Source organism: Xenopus laevis, chromosome 7S (assembly GCF_017654675.1).
Source record: "Xenopus laevis strain J_2021 chromosome 7S, Xenopus_laevis_v10.1, whole genome shotgun sequence".
NCBI classification, from domain to species: Eukaryota; Metazoa; Chordata; class Amphibia; order Anura; family Pipidae; genus Xenopus; species Xenopus laevis.
The window spans coordinates 78,493,895-78,519,714 of NC_054384.1; the positions used below are offsets into that span (position 1 = coordinate 78,493,895).

At 37.5% G+C, this 25,820-nt stretch overlaps 1 protein-coding gene across 10 annotated transcripts in view; it reads right to left on the bottom strand.

Moving 5' to 3' along the window:
- LOC108697630 (1-phosphatidylinositol 4,5-bisphosphate phosphodiesterase eta-2) overlaps positions 1-25,820 on the bottom strand; it is a 400,986-nt gene that overhangs the window by 32,498 nt on the left and 342,668 nt on the right. For all 10 annotated transcript variants that reach the window (XM_041571413.1, XM_041571420.1, XM_041571414.1 and 7 more), the window contains 7 exons: positions 25,439-25,474; positions 5,463-5,555; positions 5,272-5,372; positions 5,089-5,186; positions 2,957-3,139; positions 1,200-1,307; positions 615-739 (listed from right to left, as the gene is read on the bottom strand). In XM_041571413.1, the coding sequence (XP_041427347.1) occupies positions 615-739; positions 1,200-1,307; positions 2,957-3,139; positions 5,089-5,186; positions 5,272-5,372; positions 5,463-5,555; positions 25,439-25,474 (744 nt within the window). The remainder of the gene's footprint in view (positions 1-614; positions 740-1,199; positions 1,308-2,956; positions 3,140-5,088; positions 5,187-5,271; positions 5,373-5,462; positions 5,556-25,438; positions 25,475-25,820) is intronic.

Sequence of the window (25,820 nt, forward strand, 5' to 3'; positions counted from 1 at the left end):
GTATATAGTCCTGAGCAGTCATGTTCCCAGGGCCCATTTTGTGCAAGCCCTGGACTGAGCAGGCAGGCAGGGTAAAGTAGAACCTAGACAGGTCAGGTTTAGTAAGGATAGGCCAAATTTAATAAACACCAGGCAATCACCCACTGTAAATTTAGCCTTAAATAGTTATACAACATTTTCAACATGATCCTTCTACTGAACCTAATTAAAGATTATGCCTGGTGCATATGATCCAGTAAATAATACTTAGTGAGAAAAAAAATTGCATACAGCCTAAATATAGATATTTCTGCACATATGCTCATAAATTCAACAGTCTCGTTTCAGTTTCCATAATCAACTTATGTTTCATTTCCATAATTAACTTATGTTTCAAGTAAATATAGCAAAGACATAATTTTAAAAACCCATAGCAACTTTCTTAATTTAGACTTTATTTCACCCCCTTCTCTGCAGAATTATATGGACTGATATTAACCAAGTTCTAGCCCTCCAGCTCAGGTGTTTTAAATAGCAGAACATATTCATAAACTTGCCATACACTTTTTCTTCTTTCTACAATATCTGTAATTAAACATAAATCTGATTTAAACCAACTTTTATTATTGCCTTACCTCTCCACGATCTCCTAGCATGGAGTCTTTTGGCTTTGGTAGCTGTTGGCCACTGATTATTCTCAAAACAAGCTGTTTCTTCATTTGTCCTGGTAAAGGATCTTCAGAATTAGGATTAAAGGCACCTATAATTAGAATCATCAAAACCAATAAATAAAAATGCTATACTTAAGCTCATTGTGCTTCATAAATAGCAATTACCCATTTAGATATTATGGAAGCAACCTTAGCCATGTCTTTTTCCCTAGCAAGTTAACAATTAGTTATGGTAGGATATAGATCCATATGTATGGATGGCAGATATCCACCCACAGAGATGTTGCATTTGAAAATAAAAAAAAGATGCTGCTGGTGTTCAGTTCACTGCTCACATGTCTTTGATTGGCTCAGGAAAAAGCAGTTCAAATATGGTCTCAGATCCCCGAGGCAGCCAAAGCTACACCAGAAACATCACCAGTTCATATAATCTGAAGTCCTACATAGTTCTGCATGACTCCAGTGAAGAATGTAGGTTCTGTACTACAGTCAGGCCTTGCAGATTGATTTGCATTATGAACACTCTGTTGGTTACTGGGTTACTGTCACCTTGACACATGCATTTCGGTTTCAGCACATAGCCGCAGATTCCATTGCTGTTGAACTTGGCTCGGTTTAACTGCAACATTCTTCCTTCCGACTGGTAGTTTAAAGCAACTAATAAAAAAAAAAAATTTGGTTGTTAAATATGTGTGTATGATATACCAATACATTAACAAGAGACAATTACCTATCTTCATTTTAAAAACACAAATTGCTCTGGAAATATAGTATTAATATGAGAAATGATCAGAATATAGTGGGGTTTTTTTTACGAAAAAAGATTTGGGAAACTGGATATTTGCAGAAAGATAAATGTAAAGTTCCCTTTTTTGCATGAATGCAGATATTTAATCTGGAAGTCATATGACTACTTCCTTCACTTCAAAAAAAATGTAATCCTTTCCTGTTTTAACACCTACATATTAAACAATGGTAAAACACATTATTTGAATAAACACATGGCTGAAATAGGTCACTAAGGAATGTTGGTGGAATGTGGTGGTTGTGTGTTCTGTCTCCATGGTTAACATCATTTTGTTCTAAAATGTTGATTTTCTAGTAGGCATTTTCATAATGCTACTCCTAGAAGCACCCTTCATTGACAACTATATTAAGTTGACTATATTGTGGAATTACAGGGAAAAAAATCCCCTATTGGGTACGTGTTAATTATACCATGCTGCCTTAATCAAGAATGAATGATAACGTTAGGCATGCCACCAGCAACATAAGGGTAAAAATATAGATGAAGATCTTGCTAAGGCATCAGAAGATCCTTGTCCATTCCCCACACTTGAATGATGTGTCACCAATGAAATTATCTTTATTCGGCCCTATGATGTGTGATTTTAGCCTATCTGGCAAACTAACCCAGCAACCCCTTTTTAAGTGGGATCACGTTTTAGTTTAAAAATAAATACCACTTCCCAAAAGCCGGGGTTTCTTGGTGCTGGGATATTATTACATGTAAACGCCTAAGGTAAACAAGGGAGTAGACCTTGTGTGGTTCAATGATACTACTTGAGATATGCTTTATGTATAAAAATCATGTTTTTACTCTTTCTAGCATGACCACAAATGAAACCTAAATGCTAATGAATTAATAAGAAACCTCTGGATTTGTTTTTTAATTAATGTGAATTTCCATCCTTGCCAATAACACACAGTTAAACAAAGTAATAATTTGATGGTTCATATTTTCCATATTTTTGAGGTATGACCAAATTAAAAAAACAAAAACAGGCCATGAAGCCATGGCAGCCAAAGCAAGTTAAAAGTGTTCATTTAGAAGCCAGGGACGAGGGGAGCCATTAATGATCTAGGTTCTACCTCCTACTAAAAAACATTTATCAACATGTCTTTTACAGCTATGATGAATCTCTCTACAAGAAAAAAATTGTTGTCTAGAAAACATGAGAAATTTACATGACATGGGAGCTATTGACAACAAAAAATTCATATTTTCTAATTTCTCTTAAACACAGTGCCAGAAAAAATAAGCAAACATATGTATCCACAGTAACAAAACAATATTCCTATTGCCTTTAGATAAACTGAAGGTAAACACAGATACTTCCTCTTTATGAATGGTTGTCCCTACCTTGAAAATAAAGTGCTGATTTAGCTTTAAAAATTGTAGTTCCTATTTGGGTAAATACTTACATCTCAGTCACAACAAGAGTGTTATTAATCAAGGCATTCCAGTAAGTTACAAATTATTATATATATTTTTAAAATTACTATTACTTTTTATTCTCTCCTACCTAATTGACAACCGGCATTCCAAAATGGCTGTGGGTTGTAGTTACTGGAGTCGACTCTGTAGGATGATGGATAAATGCGAGAGAGCTGGTGCTGGTTAAACCGGACAAACTGTGCTGGTTTCTGCTGAAGGATCTGGTGAGCTTTTGTTTCACTAAATGATGAAACTTGCCAGCTGCAAGAGACTTGGAAAACAAACAAATATCAAGTTATTAGTCACCACATTTGAATAAATGAGCGCAGTCACCAACACACTGAACCCATTAATGTGATGCATGGGTTGTACAGAATGCATCGATAAGGTTGTCTAAAAAAAACTAAATGATTTTCAGCTGCATACCTTACAAGTAAATAAGAAAAATGAGAAATGAGTGGTTATATGCTTGAATACAAGTTTGTAGCTACATCACAAAGTATTTTTTATAAAGAAGCTCAGATACAAAATGTTACAAACACAACACATAATGGTGCACAAGGCTGCCCTAGTGGGGCTGGAGTCAACAGGAATTTATGGAAGGGGCCTGGGAATCTTATGCTCATGAGAGGCAGTGGGACTCATTTATCAACACTGGGCAAATTTGCCCATGGACAGTTACCTATAGCTACCATTAATTAGCTTTGTAAAACGAGCTGCAAGTAGAACAATGAAAGCAGCAATTTGCTCTGCTCTGGACATGGGGGACTCCCATCGTTTAGTTGTAGGTTCCCCCGACATTTCTGATGCTGGTCCTGATGATTCTCCCTCTATTAATGCCCAAACACTCACTCACTGTGACATATCAAATCATAAAGACTTTTCTGAATAGCACTGTAGGGTACATAGGCTAATTAGAAGCAATATGTATGCTACCGTTCCTACTTTACAGACAATTATACATAGGCTGGTGTTATTTACCATTACACCTGCCTATGAAGCATGAGGCCAAACCATTGTGTTTTGCACACTATTCCACGTATTTGCTTTTATAAATGGCCACTGCCTCATTAGCCTTAAATGAATACATGAGTAAAGGAAGGATCCAAAAATGTATGTCCACTCCAAACTCTGAAAGAAGAACTAAAGCGTAACTAAAGAAGTTGGCTAGAAATGTTGTACACTATTTTTTGGGTTTTGGTAAAAACCCAAAGCAATCACAGCCCTTTAGCAGTAAAGATCTGTGTCTCTGAAGATGCCCCAGTAGCTCCCCATCTTCTTTTCTGCTGATTCAGTGCACATGCTCTGTGCTGCTGTCACTTACTGAGCTTAAGGACCGACTCACAATATACATTACACATAGAATATAAATGTCATAATATAAGGCTGATTAGCGATTTACACAAATAATTACTACATGGCAGCACAGAAACCAGTGCAACTACCATGTGAATCTAATAATCAATCCTGTAACATCACCTTATATTACAGACAAACCTCATTCTCTGCTTGATAATTTACAACAACCCCTAAGCTTCGCTTCTCAACAGCTGCTCAGAGCCCACTAAGCATGTGAGTTTCGCAGACACTTTCCAAGATGGTGACCCCCCTGTGACAAGTTTGAAGTCCTGGATCATTGCTGCTATTGACAAGCTGAAACTTTAGGCTGATGCAATAAGTGCAGTATATAAAATATGGCATATTTAGCTATATTCATTTTTAGGGTTTACTTCTCCTTTAAAGCAGTTTTATGGAAAGATATTGTTACGTAGGGACAAGTGAGAATTCAAGCCCATGCTTGTTGAAAATAATGATGTACATTAGTGGTATTAAACAGACAAGCAAAGCTTTGAATATGTCAAGGCCACTTGAACCTTTTCTGGTGGTGAGAGGTTGACGGACATCCTATATGGCTGTATATTGTATAGTGTCTAGACCAACCCAGCTTCTGCATACAGACTGACAAACTGAGTAAATATCATTATGAGAAGGCAAAAGTCTTGCTGAATTCAGCAGATATACACATATAGAAGCAGGTTATTCTGAGCATATTACAGTCTTGCTGACGGCACAAACCTTATTTTACATTGTCAGCAATTTGGGATGAAATGGCAATGCACAAATAGCATAAGCTATTTAAGAACAAATAATAAAAAAAATACAGTATTTGAGGACCAAATACGGATATTTCAGAACTTTATACTAATCATGTCAACTTACTTTCAGTTTCCACATCATGGATACCAACTGATTTAGTGTATTTGACCAGGTCAGACAGAGCTCTTGACAGCTTCATGGTTTTCTTTTGTCTGTTTATTCTAGTGAACAAACAAAAAACACATGCATCATGGTGGTTATACCTGAATAATCAAACGTTGATAGAATACTGCCAGCCTAACTTACCTGCTGTAATGCACTGGAGCTCTTGCTAAGCTTCCCTGACGGTCCAGGCTCTCGTCCCCTTCTTCTAAGCTTGAACACTTTTTGATTCTTCCACCTTTTTTCTAAATAGAGGTTGCACACGTTGAGAAGGCAAAATGTGTGTGTTTGTGTATATAGCAAGTTTATTGGCACATTCGTTTTATATGATTTACCTTGTGCTTGGAAAAACTTCCCATCAAAGAACGACTGTGCCTCTTGTTGGGGCTTGGCTCCTCTCCAGACTCAACTTCTTCCTCAGTTTTACTCTTCAAAATGACATCATGCAACAAAACGAATATTATTGCTTGTAATGTACTTGTCAATTAATAAACCAAAGATACAAAAGCAAACAAGGTACCTGTTTTCTATCCTGCCATCACTGTATTGTAATTATGACAAGTAATTGGAAATTCCAATTAGTATCACTAGGGGGTGCTACGACATTACAGACTATCAAGATGGAACGATTAATTTTTTATTGCACCACCAAACTCAAAAGGCAATTTTGCGGTTTTCTCAGTGCTGTGGTTTTAGTTTGAAGGACAGACCAACAGTCTTCGATTTGAAATAACGAAGACTCCAAGAATCATTTCCCAGCCATGCTTGTCATTTTTATTCACAAAAGCTGCAGTATTGGCATCGGCATTATTAAATATTGCTAAGCAAAGCAGCACTGCTGTATGTTATTTATCTTTAAAATTAATCATAATGGTTAGATAGAGGATAGATTGATAGATAGGATAAATGCCAGATTGTTTCAGTTAGTTTAATTTGAAACGGTTACAACATTAGTTGTTGAACACAATGAGACATGATCCATGTACTGTATATGTTCCATATCAAACTAGTTACATTATTTAATCATTTCATTGCTAAGACTGCTGCATAACCTAATCTAAACCAAAGTAGACAGTGTACTTGTTAGCACCCATTAGTGTATTTTATTACAGAATGCTGTTTATTTGCTGGTTTCATGTGTTTTAAGGCATAGCATTACAATTAGCTACAGGATGATTTTTTTCTTTCCTGGTGAACATTTCTGACTTTTCAATAATGGGAAAAACGGTGCTCCAGAATACATTGTGAACGACTCACCGAGTAGAGAATGTGGTCTGGGTGCACCAGCCCCAGACCCCGAGCTTTAGGGAGCGGTACAGCAAGGAAAATGAGGAAAAAGCAGGGCCAACCAGCACTCAAACGGATCCAAAGGACCAGAGAGAATAAGTTAAAAAATATATTTTTATTTAAACACAGTTAAAAAAAGTGCATCTTCATCCGCCCAATGGATGGAGATGCAGATATACATTTTTTAACTTTGTATAAATAAAAATATTTTTTTAACTTATTCTCTCTGGTCCTGTGGATCCGTTTGAGTGCCGGTTGGCCCTCATATTGGCTTTTTCCTCATATTCCTTAACATTTCTGTCTGCTGGGAGCAGTAATTGCCAATTTACTATGTCCCAACTTGCTGCGTTTGTATTGATTTTTATGAAAATTTTATTAAGTCTTGGTCAAAAGGGAAAATCTGATTTTCAAAGGATTTTTCTACCGACAAGTTTAGTTATGATGATATTGCAGTATACTGGATACAGAGCTTAAAATATGCTCTGATCATTGGATATGATCTCAAGGAAGGCCTTATTCACTCACTTTCTCCTAAACTGCAGACCAGAGCTGTTCCAGCATTGCAGCTGTTTCAGAAAATTCCACTATGTTATTTATATACTTTAATTTAAGGTAGGGATGCACCAAATCCAGGAGTCAGCCTTTTTCAGCAGGATTTATTTAGATTCGGCTGAATGCAAGTGCATGGCTGAACCAAATCTGAAAAATTGTGTCTTTTTGTCACACAAACAAGGAAGTAAAAAAAAAAATTATTCTTTTTCGGTATTTGGCCAAATCTTTTAGGAAAGATTTGGGTTCAGACGAATCATAAAATAATGGATTCAATGCATCCCTAATTTAAAGACCCTAAATATCCATATTTGTTTGGGTCCAAGAAGTATTATTTTGATGCTGAATGAAATGTCACATTTCTACATCATCTTTTGCCGGCATTCATGATCAGAGTCACTGATTACCTTGTATAAATACATATAAAACTAAGGATTTAGGTAAAAAGTGAACCCATGAACATAAAAAATACACAGTATTATGCCCAGACAGGTAGAGATGGAGCAGAAGCTGCTGGTGCACACAGCACACCATTTGTTTCAGGGACAAAGGGATTCAGTTGTGTGAGGCTTTCCACTGGAGAACTTATAATTAGACATGAGTATATAAATATTTCCATCTTTTTGGAGAGGCTAGTTCTCTGTAAATGGTCATTAATCTCTGCCTACTCTACTGAAGTGGTTTGAAACTTGATTGAAGTTTAAAATCTTCATTATTCTCTGCCTATTCTAGGGAAGGTGTTTGAAACTTGATTGAAACACTTGAGTGGGCAGGAAGGAACAGTAAATAATTCCAAATGAAAATAACATGTTTCACTAGCATACCATCCTTTATACAGAATTTAAATAAAATAAATACATTTGACAGTATGATATTCCCATAGTGAAAAGCAATCTGCTGGGTAACCACATTCTAAAATCAACAACGTTCTCTCTCACTTGATAGTAGGGGTACATACAGCTGCACAGTTAGGTCCCTGGCAAATAACTGCATCTGGTTTAGCAGAAGTAAGCTTGCAAAATATCTTTTTGTTCATATCAGCAAGTTAATTTACCATCATCATTTTTTTTTTTAATAAGTTTCTCTTGCACACTAGTGCTAGTGCTACAGGTTCTCAGTTCCCTTAAACTGATCAAGCCTAATGGATTAGCCCATTTTATCTGAGCTATATTTGTAAGTGGAAAGGCAGAATTAATTTTCTGTTCAAGCAACACGAGTCCAAACAAATCCGGATTCCTGACTGCTGATTAATTTTATAGCGGAGGTCATATTAGGTTATAAATCTGAAATTAGCCTCCTGGGAAGTCTCTAAATGGTTACTTCAGCCTTGGCATTCAGACATAACACGCCCATATAAGAGTGATAATATTTTAGGGGCAAATTTATCAAGGGTCGAAGTGAATTAGAGGGAATTTTCAAAGTAAAAAATTTTTAAATTCGAAGCAATTTTTTGGATACTTCGACCATCGAATAGGATACTACGACTTTGAATTTACTTTGATTCGAAGTAAAAATTGTTAGAATATTCGACCATTCCATAATCGAAGTACTGTCTCTTTAAAAAACTTCGACTTCAGTACTTCGCCAAGTTAAACCTGCCGAAGTGCTATGTTAGCCTATGGGGACCTCCTACAACCATTTTCTAAGTCTTTATACATCGAATAAAAATCCTTCGATTGATCGCTGAAATCATTCAAATCGCTCGATTCAAAGGATTTAATGGTTTCATCGAACGATTTTTATTCAATCGAAGGATTGACAAATTTTCTGAAAAAACTTCAGATTCGATATTCAACGTTTTTTTAATTCGATGGTCGAATTTCGAAGTTTTTTGTACTTCGAAATTCGACCCTTGGTAAATCTGCCCCTTAGTGTGTCAGTCCAATGCAAGTTTGCCAAAACATTTTTCTAACACTTGGGGGCAGATTTACATATAGTCAGATATCGAGGGTTAATTAACTCTCGATATTCGACTGCCGAAGGTAAATCGAATATTGAAGTCGAAGGATTTAGCGCAATTAGTTCGAACAATCGAACGAAAAATCTATTCGAGGATTTTAATAAATCGATCGAACGGTTTTTCTACGACCAAAAAAACCTTAGAAAGCCTATGGGGACCTTCCCCATAGGCTAACATTGAGGTTCAGTAGGTTTAAGTGGCGATGTAGGAGGTCGAAGTTTTTTTTAAAGAGACAGTACTTTGATTATCGAATGGTCGAATATTCAAACGATTTTTACTTCGAATTGTTTGATTCGAAGTCAAAGTCGTAGTCAAAGGTTGAAGTAGCCAAAAAAACCATTCGAAATTCAACGTTTTTTTATTCTATTCCTTCACTCGAGCAAAGTAAATGTGCCCCTTATTCTTGATATATAATGCATGAGTGATCTATACTCCTATCTATGAATGAAAGATGTGCGGTGACTGAAATGATTAATAATGGATCATAAAAATCAAGCTTGGTTTAAATACGTTTGTTGGGAGGGTTTTCCACGCGGTTAAAAGCAATGCAGAAATACCTGGATATGCACAGAAAAACATTTTCTCTAAATGTCTTTAACAAGGACAGTAGAAGTGATTAAGTATATAGAGAGAGAAATGATTGAAAGCATGAATACTTAAAAAAGACTGAGCCAAAGGCAAATATATTTTAGGAGCTGGCATTGATGTAACCAAAGTAGAAAGGTCCATATGCTATACTTTACATTTTAGCATTTAATACTATTCTAAGGGCTTTTACACAGGTGTGGGAAGTGAGAAAAAACGCATATAATGTGGTTTAAACAATTTTCTTTTAATGCAACCAAGTGTGTTTTCTTTCCATTCCAAATGCAACCCTCTGTTCTACTGAATGCGTGTAAATGACAAGATTAGGCAACATACTGCTTCTAAACAAACGCACTGAAACGCAAACAGAGTAAAATCCAACTTGGAACGCTCACAGGCAGAATACAATGGAACAAATTAGCAAAAGCATTTATTTGCACTAAAACCTGCATTTAAACACACGTTAAACTCTAAAAGTTACACTGCTGTCTGATACAGATGCAGCCACTTTGGTTTGTCTGTTTGACACAGAATAACTAAACACAGATATCCCATTTATCTCATTTAACACAGAAAACTGTGTCACAACATCCCATCTAATTAAAGCATTCACCATTGTGAACAATGGTGCTTTGGTATGCTAATGAAAAGGTTAAATGCATTAAATGAGATAACATAACTTTAGATAACACAGTTTCTTCAATTAACTCTGAGTCATGACGCATTTAACTCACAAATCCAAGTGGCTTCATCTGTACATCTATTTTGGCTACAGATATGTGACTATTTTCTACAGAATTTTAGATATAAGGAAGATCTACTCAATGCAGCTTTTATTATAAATAATATTAATAATAATAATAGAGTCTAAAGAACAGAATTGTTGTCTTAATTAATCTCTTTCAATGCCAGAACACCCAGTAACAACCTTTCCTTTATCTTTTAGGCATCTGCTTGAGATTATATGGTTTATCCCATGTTCCTAGGAGGAGCTCAGCACAAAACTCACTAAAACCAAAAAAAAAAAAAAGAAAAAAGTTCTTTGCAATCCTTCCCCAATTGAATAGAAAAGTGAGAATGGCACTTCATTTTAGATTCGGATAGGCTGGTGGCTGCTGCACTACATGTCTGCTAGAGGATGCTGGGAGTTTGGAGTGCCAATCAATCATCAGTTTTCAGAATTACTACCAGCTAGGCAATGTTTTTGAAACTTACTGAATATTAGTCCCAAAAATGCAACCCAAAATGCAAAAAATATGTCACATAAAATGGCGGTGGTGTCCTGTAACTGAAAAACTGAATAAGCGTTTTCTTTTTGAATCTATTTCCTTGTTTTCATGTGTCTTTCTTTTCTTAAATGTTTAGGCTTCTCATTATGTCTTATTTTATTTATTACATGTTATTGATATACTGCCAACGCATGTATGCAGCACTTTACAGGGAATGTTGACATCAGTGCATGTCCCAGTGGAGCTTACAGTCTATGGTCCCTGTCACATTTATAAACACTATGATTAATTTAATCAGAAGCTAATTCACCTGCCTATATGTAGGCATTTGTCTTGCACGGTCATGTTCTAAGTGGATTTAACATTAACCAATAACTTTTTTTGCATTCCCATTCAGCATTTATCATGGTTAGTATTATACCTTATGACTATGACACATGTGAAAATAAAAGGTAGTTAATAGTTGGATATATTCTAATGGGCTCACAATAGTTCAGCATTTAACTCAGGAAAATGTTCTTACTAATGAATGAGAGAAACAGGCAAGGTTCCCATTTATTTACACAGAAAATATTAAAAAAGGAAAAAAAAAAGGACAACGAATATTCCAAAAATTACGAAGTCTGCCGAATACAAAATCTAAATTTGAACATTAAACTGATTATTTGCATAATCTGTTCAGAAGTATAAAGTCACATGACATTAAAAGGCGGAGTAAGCCTTATTATACAAAAGGGCTACCACACTGGACCCCACACCAATAGCATCACCCATAACTGCCATCAGTTCCCAACTACCGGATATCCCAATTCAGAGCCGCATTGCAGAGGTTGGCGGCAGCCATATTTGGCTTCATCCATTCCTACCATTCATGGCCAAGCTAGAGCAATTGAACTGAAAGTGTGGTGTTTATACAAATGGCCTGGAGATGTCACTGTGCCCAGACTTATACTGTGCATACTTCATACAGCTTAAAAGTGAAAGTTACGGTTGTGTAATGGCTGCATGAGCCTGCAAATAAAGCACTGTTATACTCTACTCATCCTCGGCTACCCAAAACATAACAGAAAGACAATCTGGTCCTGAGTCTTCATGACCAAGGACAAGTTGTGATGCAGCCAAACATAATGGCCACCAGCCTTGACAAGTAAAATTCTAGCTTGATCCTAGTTAGCTAGGTGCTCATAAAGATTCAGGAAAGCATTTTAAAATCATCCCTCCACACCAAAGACCAGAATGAATGAAAGCTAATGGTTTGTGAAGAATAGGACTGGGAAGTCATTACAAAACCTATTATCAAGTCAGAAGAAAGGGAAGGAAAGAAAATAACTCATGGCCTTTTTAGGTGCATCTCATCTGCAGGTCAGTCACTTAGTCACAGAAGGAGGCACTCATTAGTACCTTGTTAGGAGATGCAGTACATACATTCTACTTCATTAAGGTTCCTTTAAAGTGACACTTTGCATTTTTATAATCATTGTAACTAATTGTTATGCTGCCACCTTTGCAAATTACTCTCTCCATGGTTAAAATGTTAAGAGTTATTTTATTAATTTTGCGTTTCTTTTGTTAAGGCACAAAATGAAATGTCTTGTGGTTCGATTTAGTAAGTCGAGTTTTCCCCTTTCCCCTTTTAAAAGTTCATTAAAGCCTCATCAAAAATATCCCCCCCCCAGTGCTCTGACAACATTTATTTTTAATTTTTTTGAATAAGCAATATAGAGTAAAGAACAGAAAAAAAGTAAAATATATTTATTTTTAACTCTGTAACCACAGAGTGTAGGCACTACAGAATGCAATTTACATGTATGTCCTATATGAAGTGCAGCTATAAAGGAGTTAAATAAAGGGCTTTAAAGGGGTAGTTCAGCTATTAATTAACTTTTATGATATGATGTAGACAGAGATATTTTAAGACAATTTGAATTTTCTTTTATATTTTCTTTTTTGTGTTTTCATACATTATTTAACTTTTAGTTTACCAGCTTTCTAGTTTGGAATTTTAACAGCTATCTGGTTGGTAGGGTCCAATTTACCAGGAAGTGGTTTGAATGAGGCGTGTGGTTAAAAGTATTTTATAATATTTATGTAATGTATTTTCCATTATTTCTTGCATTAACCAGGGCAAAATCACATCTAATCACAGTCAAAACAAACGAACAGTGTAATAAGAAGCCCTCCCAACTATAGCTTTGAGATAAGGAACAGTTTATTATAACAGAGAGCTCTCAGTGGGCTGCTGCTTTGTTTTTATTGCATGCTGCATATCTAATGGTGAAAATTATGCACAAAATTCTGTAAAAATCAATTCACTGGTGAACGGTTAGCCACTTTCTACTTGGGTTTTCTACCTGGTTTTTATGAGCACAATCAAAACAAAGCAGTAGCCCACTGAGAAGCCCTCTGAAAAACTTGCCTCAGGCGGCAGCACAGACTAGGTTGCCAGGGGTGGGGGCTCCTGTACCTTTAAGAGACACATTTCCATTTTTTAAACTTGCTCTCTACACAATCAATAAGGCCCCCTGGCCCCCCTTCAGCACAGGAAAAGGTAAGCACTGCGGATGGCATTGCAGCTGCCTCAAGTGGCTCCTGGCTTAGAAACAGCACTGCATCTTAGTGTTTAATACTGTGGAAATTGTAATTAATTATAATAAACGGGACTGAAAGTTAAGTTACCATTTGTTCAGGAAGTTCCCTTTAAGTTTTAGATAGATAGCTAAGTATGGATCCTCGGGACAAGGAATACTTGGTGAGAACACAACCTATAGTCCCGATCTTCCACCACCTCCCTAAGATACACAAATAGTTGTTGTCCCCAGAAGGTAGGCCCATTGTGGCCAGCATAGGGTCTGTTAATGAAGGCCTTTCAGATTGGGTGGATACTTGCCTGAAACCCCTGGTACCTCAACTGGACTCTTTTATCAGAGATTCAGGTCACTTGTTGGATAAACTGTCTTCCGTGAGATGGTTAGACACGTACACATGGGTCACAATGGATGTGAAGTCGTTGTATTCAATGATACCACACTCATTGGGCGTCACTGCCATCACTGAGATGATGAGCAATGCACAAATGTACACTGAAGATTTCACTCACTTCACACTTTTAGTTTTAGAATATTTGTGATCACGTAATTTTTTCTATTTTGATGGGGGTTTTTATCTCCAAAGACGTGGGACCGCTATGGGGGCTTCTTTTGCTCCTTCCTACGCTAACCTCTATATGGGGTGGTGGGAGCGGTCCCACGTCTATGGAACAAAAAACCCCTTCCGCCAACACATAATATGGTATGGCCGCTACATAGACGACCTACTGTTCATATGGGGCGGTCCACAAGAGTTAATTGGTGACTTCCACACATACTTAAACGACAACCAGCACAATTTAATTTTCTCACTAGAGCACAATCATCTGGAAATTAATTTTCTGGATCTTAATTTAAGAGGTAATCACTTGAGGGGATGCATCGAGTCCAATATTTTTAGGAAATCGACGGCAGGTAATACAATACTAAAAGCCAATAGTGGTCATCCTAAGCACACTATACGCAGTATCCCTTATAGTCAGTTTGTCAGATATAGAAGGAATTGCAGTCAAGATAATACTTTCAACGAACAATCCTGATTGCTAGGAGACAGACTCCGTAGGCGGGGCTACTCAAAAGAGATTGTTAGGACATCACTTGCTAAAGCAGGGAGTTTAACAAAGAAAAATGGTTCCCGTTTGCACCCGTATCCCAAAACTAGGACTCAGGCTACCAAAGGGGACAATCAAGTTTATTTTATAACAGAATACAGCGAAGAGTATAATAAAATTTGCGGCATTATCAGGAAACATATTCCAGTACTATATAATGATACGAGACTAGCGGAGATTCTGAAGTCGATGGATATCAGAGATTTCCCAAGGAAAGCCCCTACGTTAGGGAAGATTTTGGCACCTAGTTTGGTGACTAAAGCTCCAACCAATCCCAATAGTACCTGGCTTTCAGTTAGAGGTACATATAGATGTGGGACAATGCCATGCAAGACATGCATGGTTATCTCCACAGGACCCAATTTCAAATCCAATGTTACCGGGAAAACTTTCCAAACTATGGCTTCTATAATTGTAATACCAAGAGGGTAATTTATCTACTCGAATGTAAATGTTGTGGGATACAATATGTGGGACGCACAACCCGCTGCCTAAAGGAAAGGGTCAGGGAGCATATTAGGGCGATAGACAAAAAAGATGAGGGATCTCCTATGGGCAAACATTTTGCCCTATGCTCTTCAAAAGGTGTCCAGGATCTGGCTGTTAAAGTCATTGAACAGGTAAAGGTACCACTCAGAGGGGGCGACCCATTACACTCCATTAACCTGAGGGAAGCCTTCTGGATCCTAAAACTTGAAACTAGAATGCCAAAAGGCCTGAATACAAGACATGATATCGCCTACTTATACTGATACATGTGGAATACAGGCAATACCATTTGAGCATATATATATATTTACTGATCCAGGTTGAGTTATTGGACAACCCGTTAGGACACTTGTTTTTGTCCATATAATAACCATATTATAATGGAAGACTAATCCGTTTTTTTCTTCATTTGATTATGCCAATCCTTCTTCCCTATATATGCATATATGTGTGCACATACTGATCTATCTTAGTACTAACACAATATGTGAAGGAACAGATAAAGGAATAATCTAAACAATAGAATATTAAATAAATGAATAAGAGTTAACTTGTCCCAAGGGAAATAAAATTGCAAGCTCTTAAGCCATTATGATAATGCTATATGCTAATTTGAATAGATAATTATATGCAATATCCAAGGTCCAAAGGGGTTTCTTTCCTTTTACCCCCTTACCCCCTTCTCCTCCTCTTTTGTTTTATACATTTTAGCAGAGTGTGGTCGTTTTTATTAATACAAATAATATAATAAAGCAATAGAAGATGTGCATTTTTAACTGTAACAATCCAGACAACCAACAGGGGTCGCTGGAGACCTATTGTATATAAAGCAAATTTTCGATTCACTTTGTAAGCCTATGATTAAGGGAAGGTGTTCCCGAAACGCGTAAGGCCTATGTATTTCCACAGTGCCCAGCAATAAAAAGCCTGTTTTTTATCGGAGTGCCGTTCATCTGTTGGCGTGTATATAAGTATGGTCCTAATATACAGTTGGGAGAGGAAGCTGTTTCCCTATCCTGGGTTAAAGTATTTTCCAGGCAGTTTAGCGACTGACCAAGAGGTGTCATTGTTCTAGTCTTAATAAGGGGAAGCCAACATGTGCTCAGCCTCTTTTGGATTCCACCTGTGCAAAAGATGAATGAAAGTGAAAGCATGGGTAGAGGTAGGCCCAGTAGGTGTAAATCATTTAAGGTTAGTTCTTCAATAGTTCACTTCAGGGGGCAGATTCACCAAGCGCCGAATTTGCACTAGCGTCTGCTTCGCTCACATCGCAACACTTTGCCAGGTGTAAATTCGCCCAGACAACGCTAAACAACGCTAGACAACACTAAAATCCAAAGTTGCGTCTAGGGCGCTGAACGCTGGCGAAGTTGCGCTATCATTGCTGCGCCAAGCGAAGCGAAGTTGCGCTAGAAGTGGCTAATTTGCATACGGCGGGAAGGCAGGAGAGCCCCATCCCAGAGAGTCGCATATTTGTGTGTTTTAACAGTTAGTTCTGAAACACAGCACATACATTGAACGATCAGGTTACAGCTCCGATAACAAAATGAATTATTTTATGGGAAAGCCCTTGCGAATATCCATGCATGTTTAAAATTTTCATTTTTGAAAACAATCAATTACACTTTTTCTGGAGGCTTTGCTTTTGTGTTGCAGCAAGCGCCTCTTGGAAGATGACGGCAACTCCCTGCAGACAGCAGACATCGATTTGAAAAGGAAAAATCATTAAACAATTGCAGTTTTAGCTCTGAGCTGCAATAACTTTTTGATCAGACAATGCTCCTTCCACCTGTGGCAGGAAGAAACCCAACAAAACATTTCTCTGTTCTGCCCACTTTTCTTCCTATTTGTACTCGGTTCTTTTTGTGATGATTTTTGTACCTCATAACATCATTTAGGAAAGACAAATAAGTGTTAGTATTCCCTTTATCCCCCTTCAAGGGGCCCACTGCAAGTGAAACTGCATTTCTTTTGCATTTTGAGTAACTTGACTCTATTTTAGTTAAATGCTGCTTTTAAGAAAAACAAAACATTCGATAAGACACCACAGTGGGATCATTTGCCTTAGTGCAGCAGTGAACGAGTTCAGCATTATGCAGCCTTAAATTACTCTTGCCTCATTACCATGAGCTGGGATCTTACAGCCCCACTCCGTAAGCCTGGGAAAGACTCTCATTTGGAACACACTGGAATGAAGCCATAAGCTGCCCATAGTAAAATGCTGCTGACAATGTATCTCATTTGCAACTCATTTACAGCACTGAGACTCTTTAGAGTACATTTGTCAGACATAAGAGGTTTATATGAAAAAAAGGAAATAAGAAGTTACCAATATATAGATTATACATATCATGCAAATATGTTTAAATATACAAGCTTTTTTTAAATTTTTTTTATTATGGATTGAGGTGACTCCATTTGCAGAGAATAGTTTTGCCCTCGAAGCAAGGCTTTTGGCTGGGTGATGCCTCAGGCATTTCTCTCTCCTGTAATATATTTATTCTTTTTCTTATGAACACAAGTCAGTATAGAAAAATAGACAACTATTATATCACAGCAAAGTTCTGAAAGGCCATAAAGAGACGGGGCACGGTGAATTTATGCATATGAATCATCACCAAATATTTCTGGTTTGCTAAAGGTTAAAAGAATAATAGGAAGGAAAACTTTTGGTCTGTAATGACACATTTACCAGGATTTGCAATGGACCAAAACAGGTTACAACAGAACCTAGGGTTGCCACATTTTCAATTCAGTGAATTCAGGTGGGCGGATGATGTCAGGGCTGGTGTCTTCAATGTCCTGCCTAGATTTACTAGTTTGGAAATCCGGTCAGGCAATTTTCACCCAGCACAGCACTTCCAAAAACCGGGCTGTCCTGGTGAAAACCGGATAGGTGGCAAACCTAGCTAAACCTGATTGATACCATAGATTAAATCTGTGAAGACTATGGACCAAACTATTGGGGGAATGTAATAAAAGTTGCAAAGAGCAAAACAATTTGCACAAATAAGAATAAAAATTCACATTTTGCAATATAATATTCTTCCTTAAACTGTTATTGCATTGTGAATTTTAATTGCGCATTGCCCACTTTTAAACTCGTGCAAAGCAACATTTGTTAGAACAAAGGTATAACTTTTGTGAATATTTTTACCGTTACCGACTTTTATTACATTCCCCCATTAATCTCTGTAATGGACCCTTCCTAAACCACCTAGTGAATACAGCCAAATTGTCTGGTCCCTCCCCGGTGCAGTAAAAATGTGGGTGATCCCAATGTTATTTAATAGGTATTTATTTCCAGAAAAGGTGGCAACCCTACTGGTGGCCTTGCTGTGTACATGACCCTGGCAGTGCGTTTCCCTGCTGTTTTACAGGGCTCCAGCCAAGTGCACTCCACCGCATAGTGCCGAGAGACTGGGGAATTGCTAATGTGGTGCCTCTATTCAAAAAAGGATCCCGTTCTCAGCCTCAAAACTATAGGCCAGTTAGTCTAACGTCAGTGGTAGGAAAGCTTTTCGAAGGGTTAATAAAGGATAAGATACTGGACTTCATAGCAAATCATAATACTATGAGTTTGTGCCAGCATGGTTTTATGTGTAATAGATCTTGCCAGACTAACTTAATTTCTTTTTATGAGAATGTAAGTAGAGACCTCGATTCTGGGATGGCAGTGGATATGATTTACTTAGACTTTGCTAAAGCATTTGATACAGTGCCACACAGAAGGTTACTGGTTAAATTAAGGAATGTTGGCCTGGAACATAGTATTTGTACCTGGATAGAGAACTGGCTAAAAGATAGACTACAAAGAGTGGTGGTGAATGGAACATTTTCTAATTGGACCAGTGTTGTTAGTGGAGTACCGCAGGGCTCTGTACTAGGTCCCTTGCTTTTCAACTTGTTTATTAATGACCTGGAGGTGGGCATTGAAAGTACTGTTTCTATTTTTGCAGATGATACTAAATTGTGCAGAACTATAGGTTCCATGCAGGATGCTGCCACTTTGCAGAGTGATTTGTCTAAACTGGAAAACTGGGCAGCAAACTGGAAAATGAGGTTCAATGTTGATAAATGCAAAGTTATGCACTTTGGCAAAAATAATATAAATGCAAGTTATACACTAAATGGCAATGCGTTGGGAGTTTCCTTAAATGAAAAGGATCTAGGGGTCTTTGTAGATAACACGTTGTCTAATTCTGGCCAGTGTCATTCTGTGGCTACTAAAGCAAATAAAGTTCTGTCTTGTATAAAAAAGGGACTTAACTCAAGGGATGAAAACATAGTTATGCCTCTTTATAGGTCCCTGGTGAGGCCTCATCTGGAGTATGCAGTTCAGTTTTGGACTCCAGTCCTTAAGAGGGATATAAATGAGCTGGAGAGAGTGCAGAGACGTGCAACTAAATTGGTTAGAAGGACGGAAGACTTAAATTATGAGGGGAGACTGTCAAGGTTGGGGTTGTTTTCTCTGGAAAAAAGGCGCTTGTGAGGGGACATGATTACACTTCACAAGTACATTAGAGGACATTATAGACAAATAGCAGGGGACCTTTTTACCCATAAAGTGGATCACCGTACCAGAGGCCACCCCTTTAGACTAGAAGAAAAGAACTTTCATTTGAAACAACGTAGGTGGTTCTTCACAGACAGGACAGTGAGGTTGTGGAATGCACTGCCGGGTGATGTTGTGATGCTGATTCAGTTAATGACTATAAGAATGGCTTGGATGATTTCTTGGACAGACATAATATCAAAGGCTATTGTGATACTAAACTCTATAGTTAGTATAGATATGGGTATATAGAATTTAATTAAAAGTAGGGAGGGTTGTATGTATGGATGCTGGGTTTTCATTTGGAGGGGTTGAACTTGATGGACTTTGTCTTTTTTCAACCCAATTTAACTATGTAACTATGTAATATAGAGTTGAAAAATCCACTCAAGCCCTTTTGTCAGCAGCTGTGTGTCTGTATACCGAGTGTGGGAATCCTGTGCCTGCACAAGCTGACGTGACAAGACGGGTTACAAAGGGAAGTTAAATGCTATGAATTTGGAGAGTCACTGGCAATTACTGTTATTAAAGAAATTTATACCTCCAGAGCAATGTAGTGGTAGTGATCCACCAAACCCACCATTCTGGGATTCAGCCTTATCCTGAATTTTTCATGAAAGATTAGGCCACATCCAAACCCTAATTTGCATATGTATATGAGAGTAAGGAAGCACTAAACACAGAAAAAATGTGCAATCTCCATGTTTTTGTGAAGACAAGTCATGTTATTTTAAGAATTTGGATTCAGTTCGGCCAGATACTTGAATTCAGTTCATTTCTGCTGAAAAATGCTGAATCCTGAATAGGATCTTGGATTTGGAGCATCCCTAATAAAATATGTTGCATGCAAAAGCTCATATGTAAAAGATTGCTTCATCTAAATAACCCTTTTCATAAAAATATACCTGTTTTGTAATATGTGCCATTGGGTATTCCTAAAAAGAAAATTGCCAGTTTAAGTACTAAGTACCCTGGGATCATATTTTTGTAGTGTACACAAACAAACCAAATACACATACAGTATATACAGCAAATCGGGAAAAACAGCTCTGTTTTACACTGCCACACTTCTTCAGGGGATCTCTATATATATTTATGTACCACTTAATAGATATATAAACTATTTGTTGGTTAAGTGTTCATTCTGGGGGTATAGTTTTTCTTTAAAGAAGATAACTGAATTTTCTCCAGTTTAGGCTTCCAGAACACACTCCCGGTGCTAAGAGAGGGGAGCTGTCATTCCCCACTGGCCCATCTCATCTGCATGCATTGCAGTGGTGCCAGCCAATGGCTTTTGCTTGTAGACATAAAAGTGAGTTTTCTTTCCAGAATTAATTTCTGCTTTTCATATATATTGCACGGTTTTATTTGGGCTTGTTGCCTAAGTTAACCATTACAGGCTGACCATCATTTCATCAAAATGCACCTCAGAGGGCATGGTTAAAAGTATATTAACCAATGGCAGATCCATATGTGAAAGGGGCTTAAGGTCTGACCCTCTCAGAAGCACTTTGGACCAATGACCTAACAAGCAGATCAATTCTCTTTGGCTATATGGATAACCAAAACTTAAACTATACTAATGTTTAGACCTGAACGGATTTAATAGTTATTACCTTGTGAAAAATTAGCTTAAGACCCCAGCATTCCCATCAGCTAAAAAGCTTTCCAAATTTTTTTGAAGTTTCCTCGAGAGGCAAATTGGGGTGACTTGGGAAAACAAAGCACCCTTGTATGATTTCTCACCAGCGATTTACATTTCTGGCGGGAAAGCATTTTGGGGAGATTTGTCACCTACGGTAAAGCAGATTTAACTGTGGGTGACAAATCTCCCTGTCTTCTGGTACCCTAATTCAACCTTTTCTACTAGCAGGGGGCACTGGTGGGCCAACGCGGGCAGGCGCCCTAGGCAGCCTGGCTGGCAAAGCGCCCAATGCAAGTGTGCATGCGTGAAAAAATGAAAGTGCGCATGCACAAAACAAAGATACGCGCTAGAGAGATCGAACACGTTGGCCAGAGCAGGGACCGGACTAGGAGATAGGAGAGGCAGAGAAAGTGCGCAGCTTTGAGCCCTAGTCACGTGCCTACTCTGCCTACCCCTAGTTCCGGCCCTGGCAGAGGGTATAAAGCACCTGCTCTATAGCTGTAGATATTCGCATACAACATAATCAGCCGTAACTTTGTCGATCACACATCATTAACTGTCAAGAATAAAGGTTGAGCGAAGTCTGCCTTTTCTTTATCCCCACATTATAAAGCTCTCTAGGTAAGGTAATTCTAAATGCATATTCACTGCCTAGATAAAATTAATTAATTGTAGATGCGGGTACTATATGTTTTAAAGCAAAAGGTTTCAAAAGGAAAGAGAATGTTAAGTAATATTATATATGAGATATAGGGACAGATTCAAATCATTCCTGATTTCCAGAATCTTAATTACTCTTTATCCAAGTTTTCACATGATAAACAATGAGATACATTTTTGTCCTTGAAATGAATGAGGCTCATGGTTATTTCCTGGTTGAGGAAAAACTGTGCATCTTTAAAGATATTTTAGGAACCATAGGAAAAAAAGGTTGATTGAATAACAAGCCGTTATTAATTTGTGTGTATGTGAGTACAGATATTGGACCTGTTATCTATAATGCTTGGGACCTAGGGTTTTCCGGATAACAGGTATTTCTGTAATTTGTATCTTCATAACTTAAGTCTACTAGAGAATCATGTAAACATTAAATAAACCCAATAGGCTGGTTTGCTTCCAATAAGAATAACTTACTGTATATCTTAGTTTGGATCAAGTACAAGGTACTGTTTTATTATTACAGAGAAAAAGGAAATCATTTTGAAAAATTTGGATTATGTGGATAAAATGGAGTCTATGGGAGATGCCTTTCTGTAATTCTGAGCTGTCTAGATAACGGGTTTCCGGATAACCGGTCCCATACCTGTTAGCGAGGAGGCAACTTTTTCTGAAATCCCGAGGTGGCAGCATTCTGTTCTGACTTACTGGAGGATGTGGTCAGGGGCAGGTAACAATAGCATCAGGAATGAGGCAAGGAATGGCCTGAACTATTTATTTAACTCTTTTCATATAGAATTATGTATATATAGAATAAAATGGGATTTGCTTATTATTGCAGGGCACATATGGGGAACTCAAGAGGGAATTTTGTTCCATTCTTACTTTCAGTTGATGGGTTCAATAATGGGGTCTTTCCTATGTGCGATACCAGAAATCCAAAGCAAAACAAGATCTTGAAAATGCCATATTGTACAATTTTGCTGTTCACATGGATATGGAACAAAATAATATTTTCCTTCCTGTTTAGGTTTTCAGGACTACAGACAGATGGGCAGAAGGCAATGTTCTGCATTTTCAAGTAGGGCCAATAGACAACAAGCAGATCATCAAAACTGGAGGAAGGTGCAAACCCCAGTCACTTTCCAGGCATTGGCAACTCATCTTTTTTGTTTGGATCAAAGGGTTGAGATTGGATGGTTTTGCAGTACAGTATAACAAAATCAATTATGGGGTAGCTGCTGTCTATACAGCGAGTCCTGTGCACAGGCCCAATTAAACCAAAGTAAATATCAAAGACATGCACAGTTTCTCGCTTAAAAACATTTATTGGTGCATATAAACCACAAAAAATAACATGTCAATATTCAATTCACACACACCACAAAGCAGTGTCTCCCCCCCAGTCTGCCTACCTGTTGTTAGCCACACCCTCCTGACTTAAGGGACATGACCAGCACTAGCCACACCTCCTCTGATGAAGCGCCCAATAGCGCGAAACGCGTCAGGAGGGTGTGGCTAACAACAGGTAGGCAGACTGGGGGGGAGACACTGCTTTGTGGTGTGTGTGAATTGAATATTGACATGTTATTTTTTGTGGTTTATATGCACCAATAAATGTTTTTAAGCGAGAAACTGTGCATGTCTTTGATATTTGCAGTACAGTATGTAGCAATAGTCAGGCAGTAAAGTGAAAATCTTACAGCCACGTTGACATTATACAATATAAAGCCTTTTGTTTGGTGCTTTTTGGGGAGACTTAAGTGTATATATCCTTGAAGACATAGTTGGACCTTTAAAAAGCATTTATTAATGCTTTGTGGGAATAAATACTCCGACCTCTCTGAATAAAAGCAGTTGTGCAAATAGGAAATTTACTGTTTATACAAACAGAGCAAGACAAAAACTTCTGAAATTTAATTAAAAACTCCCTAGATGTAATCAGTGCAGTGGGAAAAAGATTAAACAAAACCAGATCAAGCCTAAATAATTAATGCAATGTAAAGAGACGCAGTGAAGAGACACACAAATTCACCACCCTACCGAAGGTATTTAAATATTCAAAGCATTAAGGGGCCGATTCACTAACTTCGAGTGAAGGATTCGAAGGTAAAAAACTTTGAATTTAGAAGTTTTTTTTTGGGCTACTTCGACCATCGAATGAGCTACTTCGACCTTCGACTTCGAATCGAAGGATTCAAAGTAAAAATCGTTCGACTATTCGACCATTCGATAGTCTCTTTAAAAAAAACTTTGACCCCCTAGTTTGCCATCTAAAAGCTACCGAAGTCAATGTTAGCCTATGGGGAAGGTCCCCATAAGCTTGGCTAACTTTTTTTGATCGAAGGATATTCCTTCGATCGTTGGATTTAAATCCTTCGAATCATTCGATTCGAAGGATTTAATAGTTCGATCGAAGGAATAATCCTTCGATCGTACGATCGCACTATTTGCGCTAAATCCTTCGACTTCGATATTCGAAGTCGAAGGATTTCAATTCCCAGTCGAATATCGAGGGTTAATTAACCCTCGATATTCGACCCTTAGTGAATCAGCCCCTAAATGTAAAGAAGCATTCCTGTTAGCATAAACAATATACAGCCTGATGGCAACATAACACTTTTTAGTCCCATAAAAGATGATCCTGATGTGTTCTGACCGAGAACTCAGTAGTAACAATGCCAGAAAGCAAAGCCATAGTCAAATCTATGGTAGTGATTAGGCCTGCTAACAATGCAGAAAGAGCACAAGATGTAAATGCATTTTTAAGAATTCATGAAGCTAAAAAAGACAGAGCAATCACATTTCCTGAAGCTTTCCATTAAGTGGGGGGACTGGATTTCTCTACTTCATTACCACAGCTATTACTTAATTTGCAAACAACAGACTACAGCAAAAGCAATGGGAATCAAACAGCTCCAGCAACTTGGAAAAGAGAAAAGGCTAAATATACAGTATGGCGGAGGAACCAGTCACCAGCAACAAGGGATATGCTGAGTGGCCATAGCAAATGTGAACAGACAATATGTATTAATTATGATTAAGAGAAAAGCCAGAGACAGTAATTAGCATGCTTGCCTAAACTTGCTATAAAGCACAAGTCTAAATTAGCTGTATAGAACACTGCTACAAATCTAATTATATTTTAAGATTAACTGTGACGACAGAACTTCCATGCCGCATCTTCCTCTACTCCTGCAGTGCAAGGAAGGGCTTTCTTAAAGCAAACATATGACATCTAACCAATTCTTCCATTATAGAGCTGCCAAAGGAGTCATTCGGGCATTCAAGTATATAGCCTGGGACAAAATGTAGCATGACATTTTGCTGCTGCACTGGCATATTACTAAAGTGAAAGAGCTATGTCACATAAAATATCAAACTGTTTACTGTGTTAGCAGAATTCACAAGCCATTAATAATCACTAGAAGGTAAGTGTCTTCTACTAATGATCTTGTGTATGCCTGCACCTAAATTATTAAAGCTGTGTACATTATTGTACACTTAAAAAGTCAATGTAAAACTAACATTTATTATACAGTGTTATTGTTGTTACCAACTAAAAAGATACACTCATTATCTATAACTTTATGCTACAGAGAATCCAAACTTTTATATGACACAACAACAGAATACATAAAACACTATTCTGTCTTACCAAAGCCCTTTCTCCTTTAGATCCAGAGCTACATTTCTGGAAAAGAAAAATACATACAAGTATGAAATATTTTTTTACATAAAAACACAAATTCATTAGTAAAAAGAATTGGGCAATACTAATTAGTGAGTAGGATCAACCTTGTTGCACCTAAGTCATAGATTATTATGAATTGTAAAAAGCAGTACTTTAGTACTTAAAGGGGACCTGACACCTTAAGAAATAATTTCAAATCCTATTGTATGATGCTGATTAAGAAAAATAAACTTCACTTACACTATAAAATTATTTACATTGTTTTTTTTTAGTCTTGGAATTTGTTATCACAGCAAACAGGGAGCAGCCATTTTGTGAATACGGTTATTAAGACAAGATTTGCATC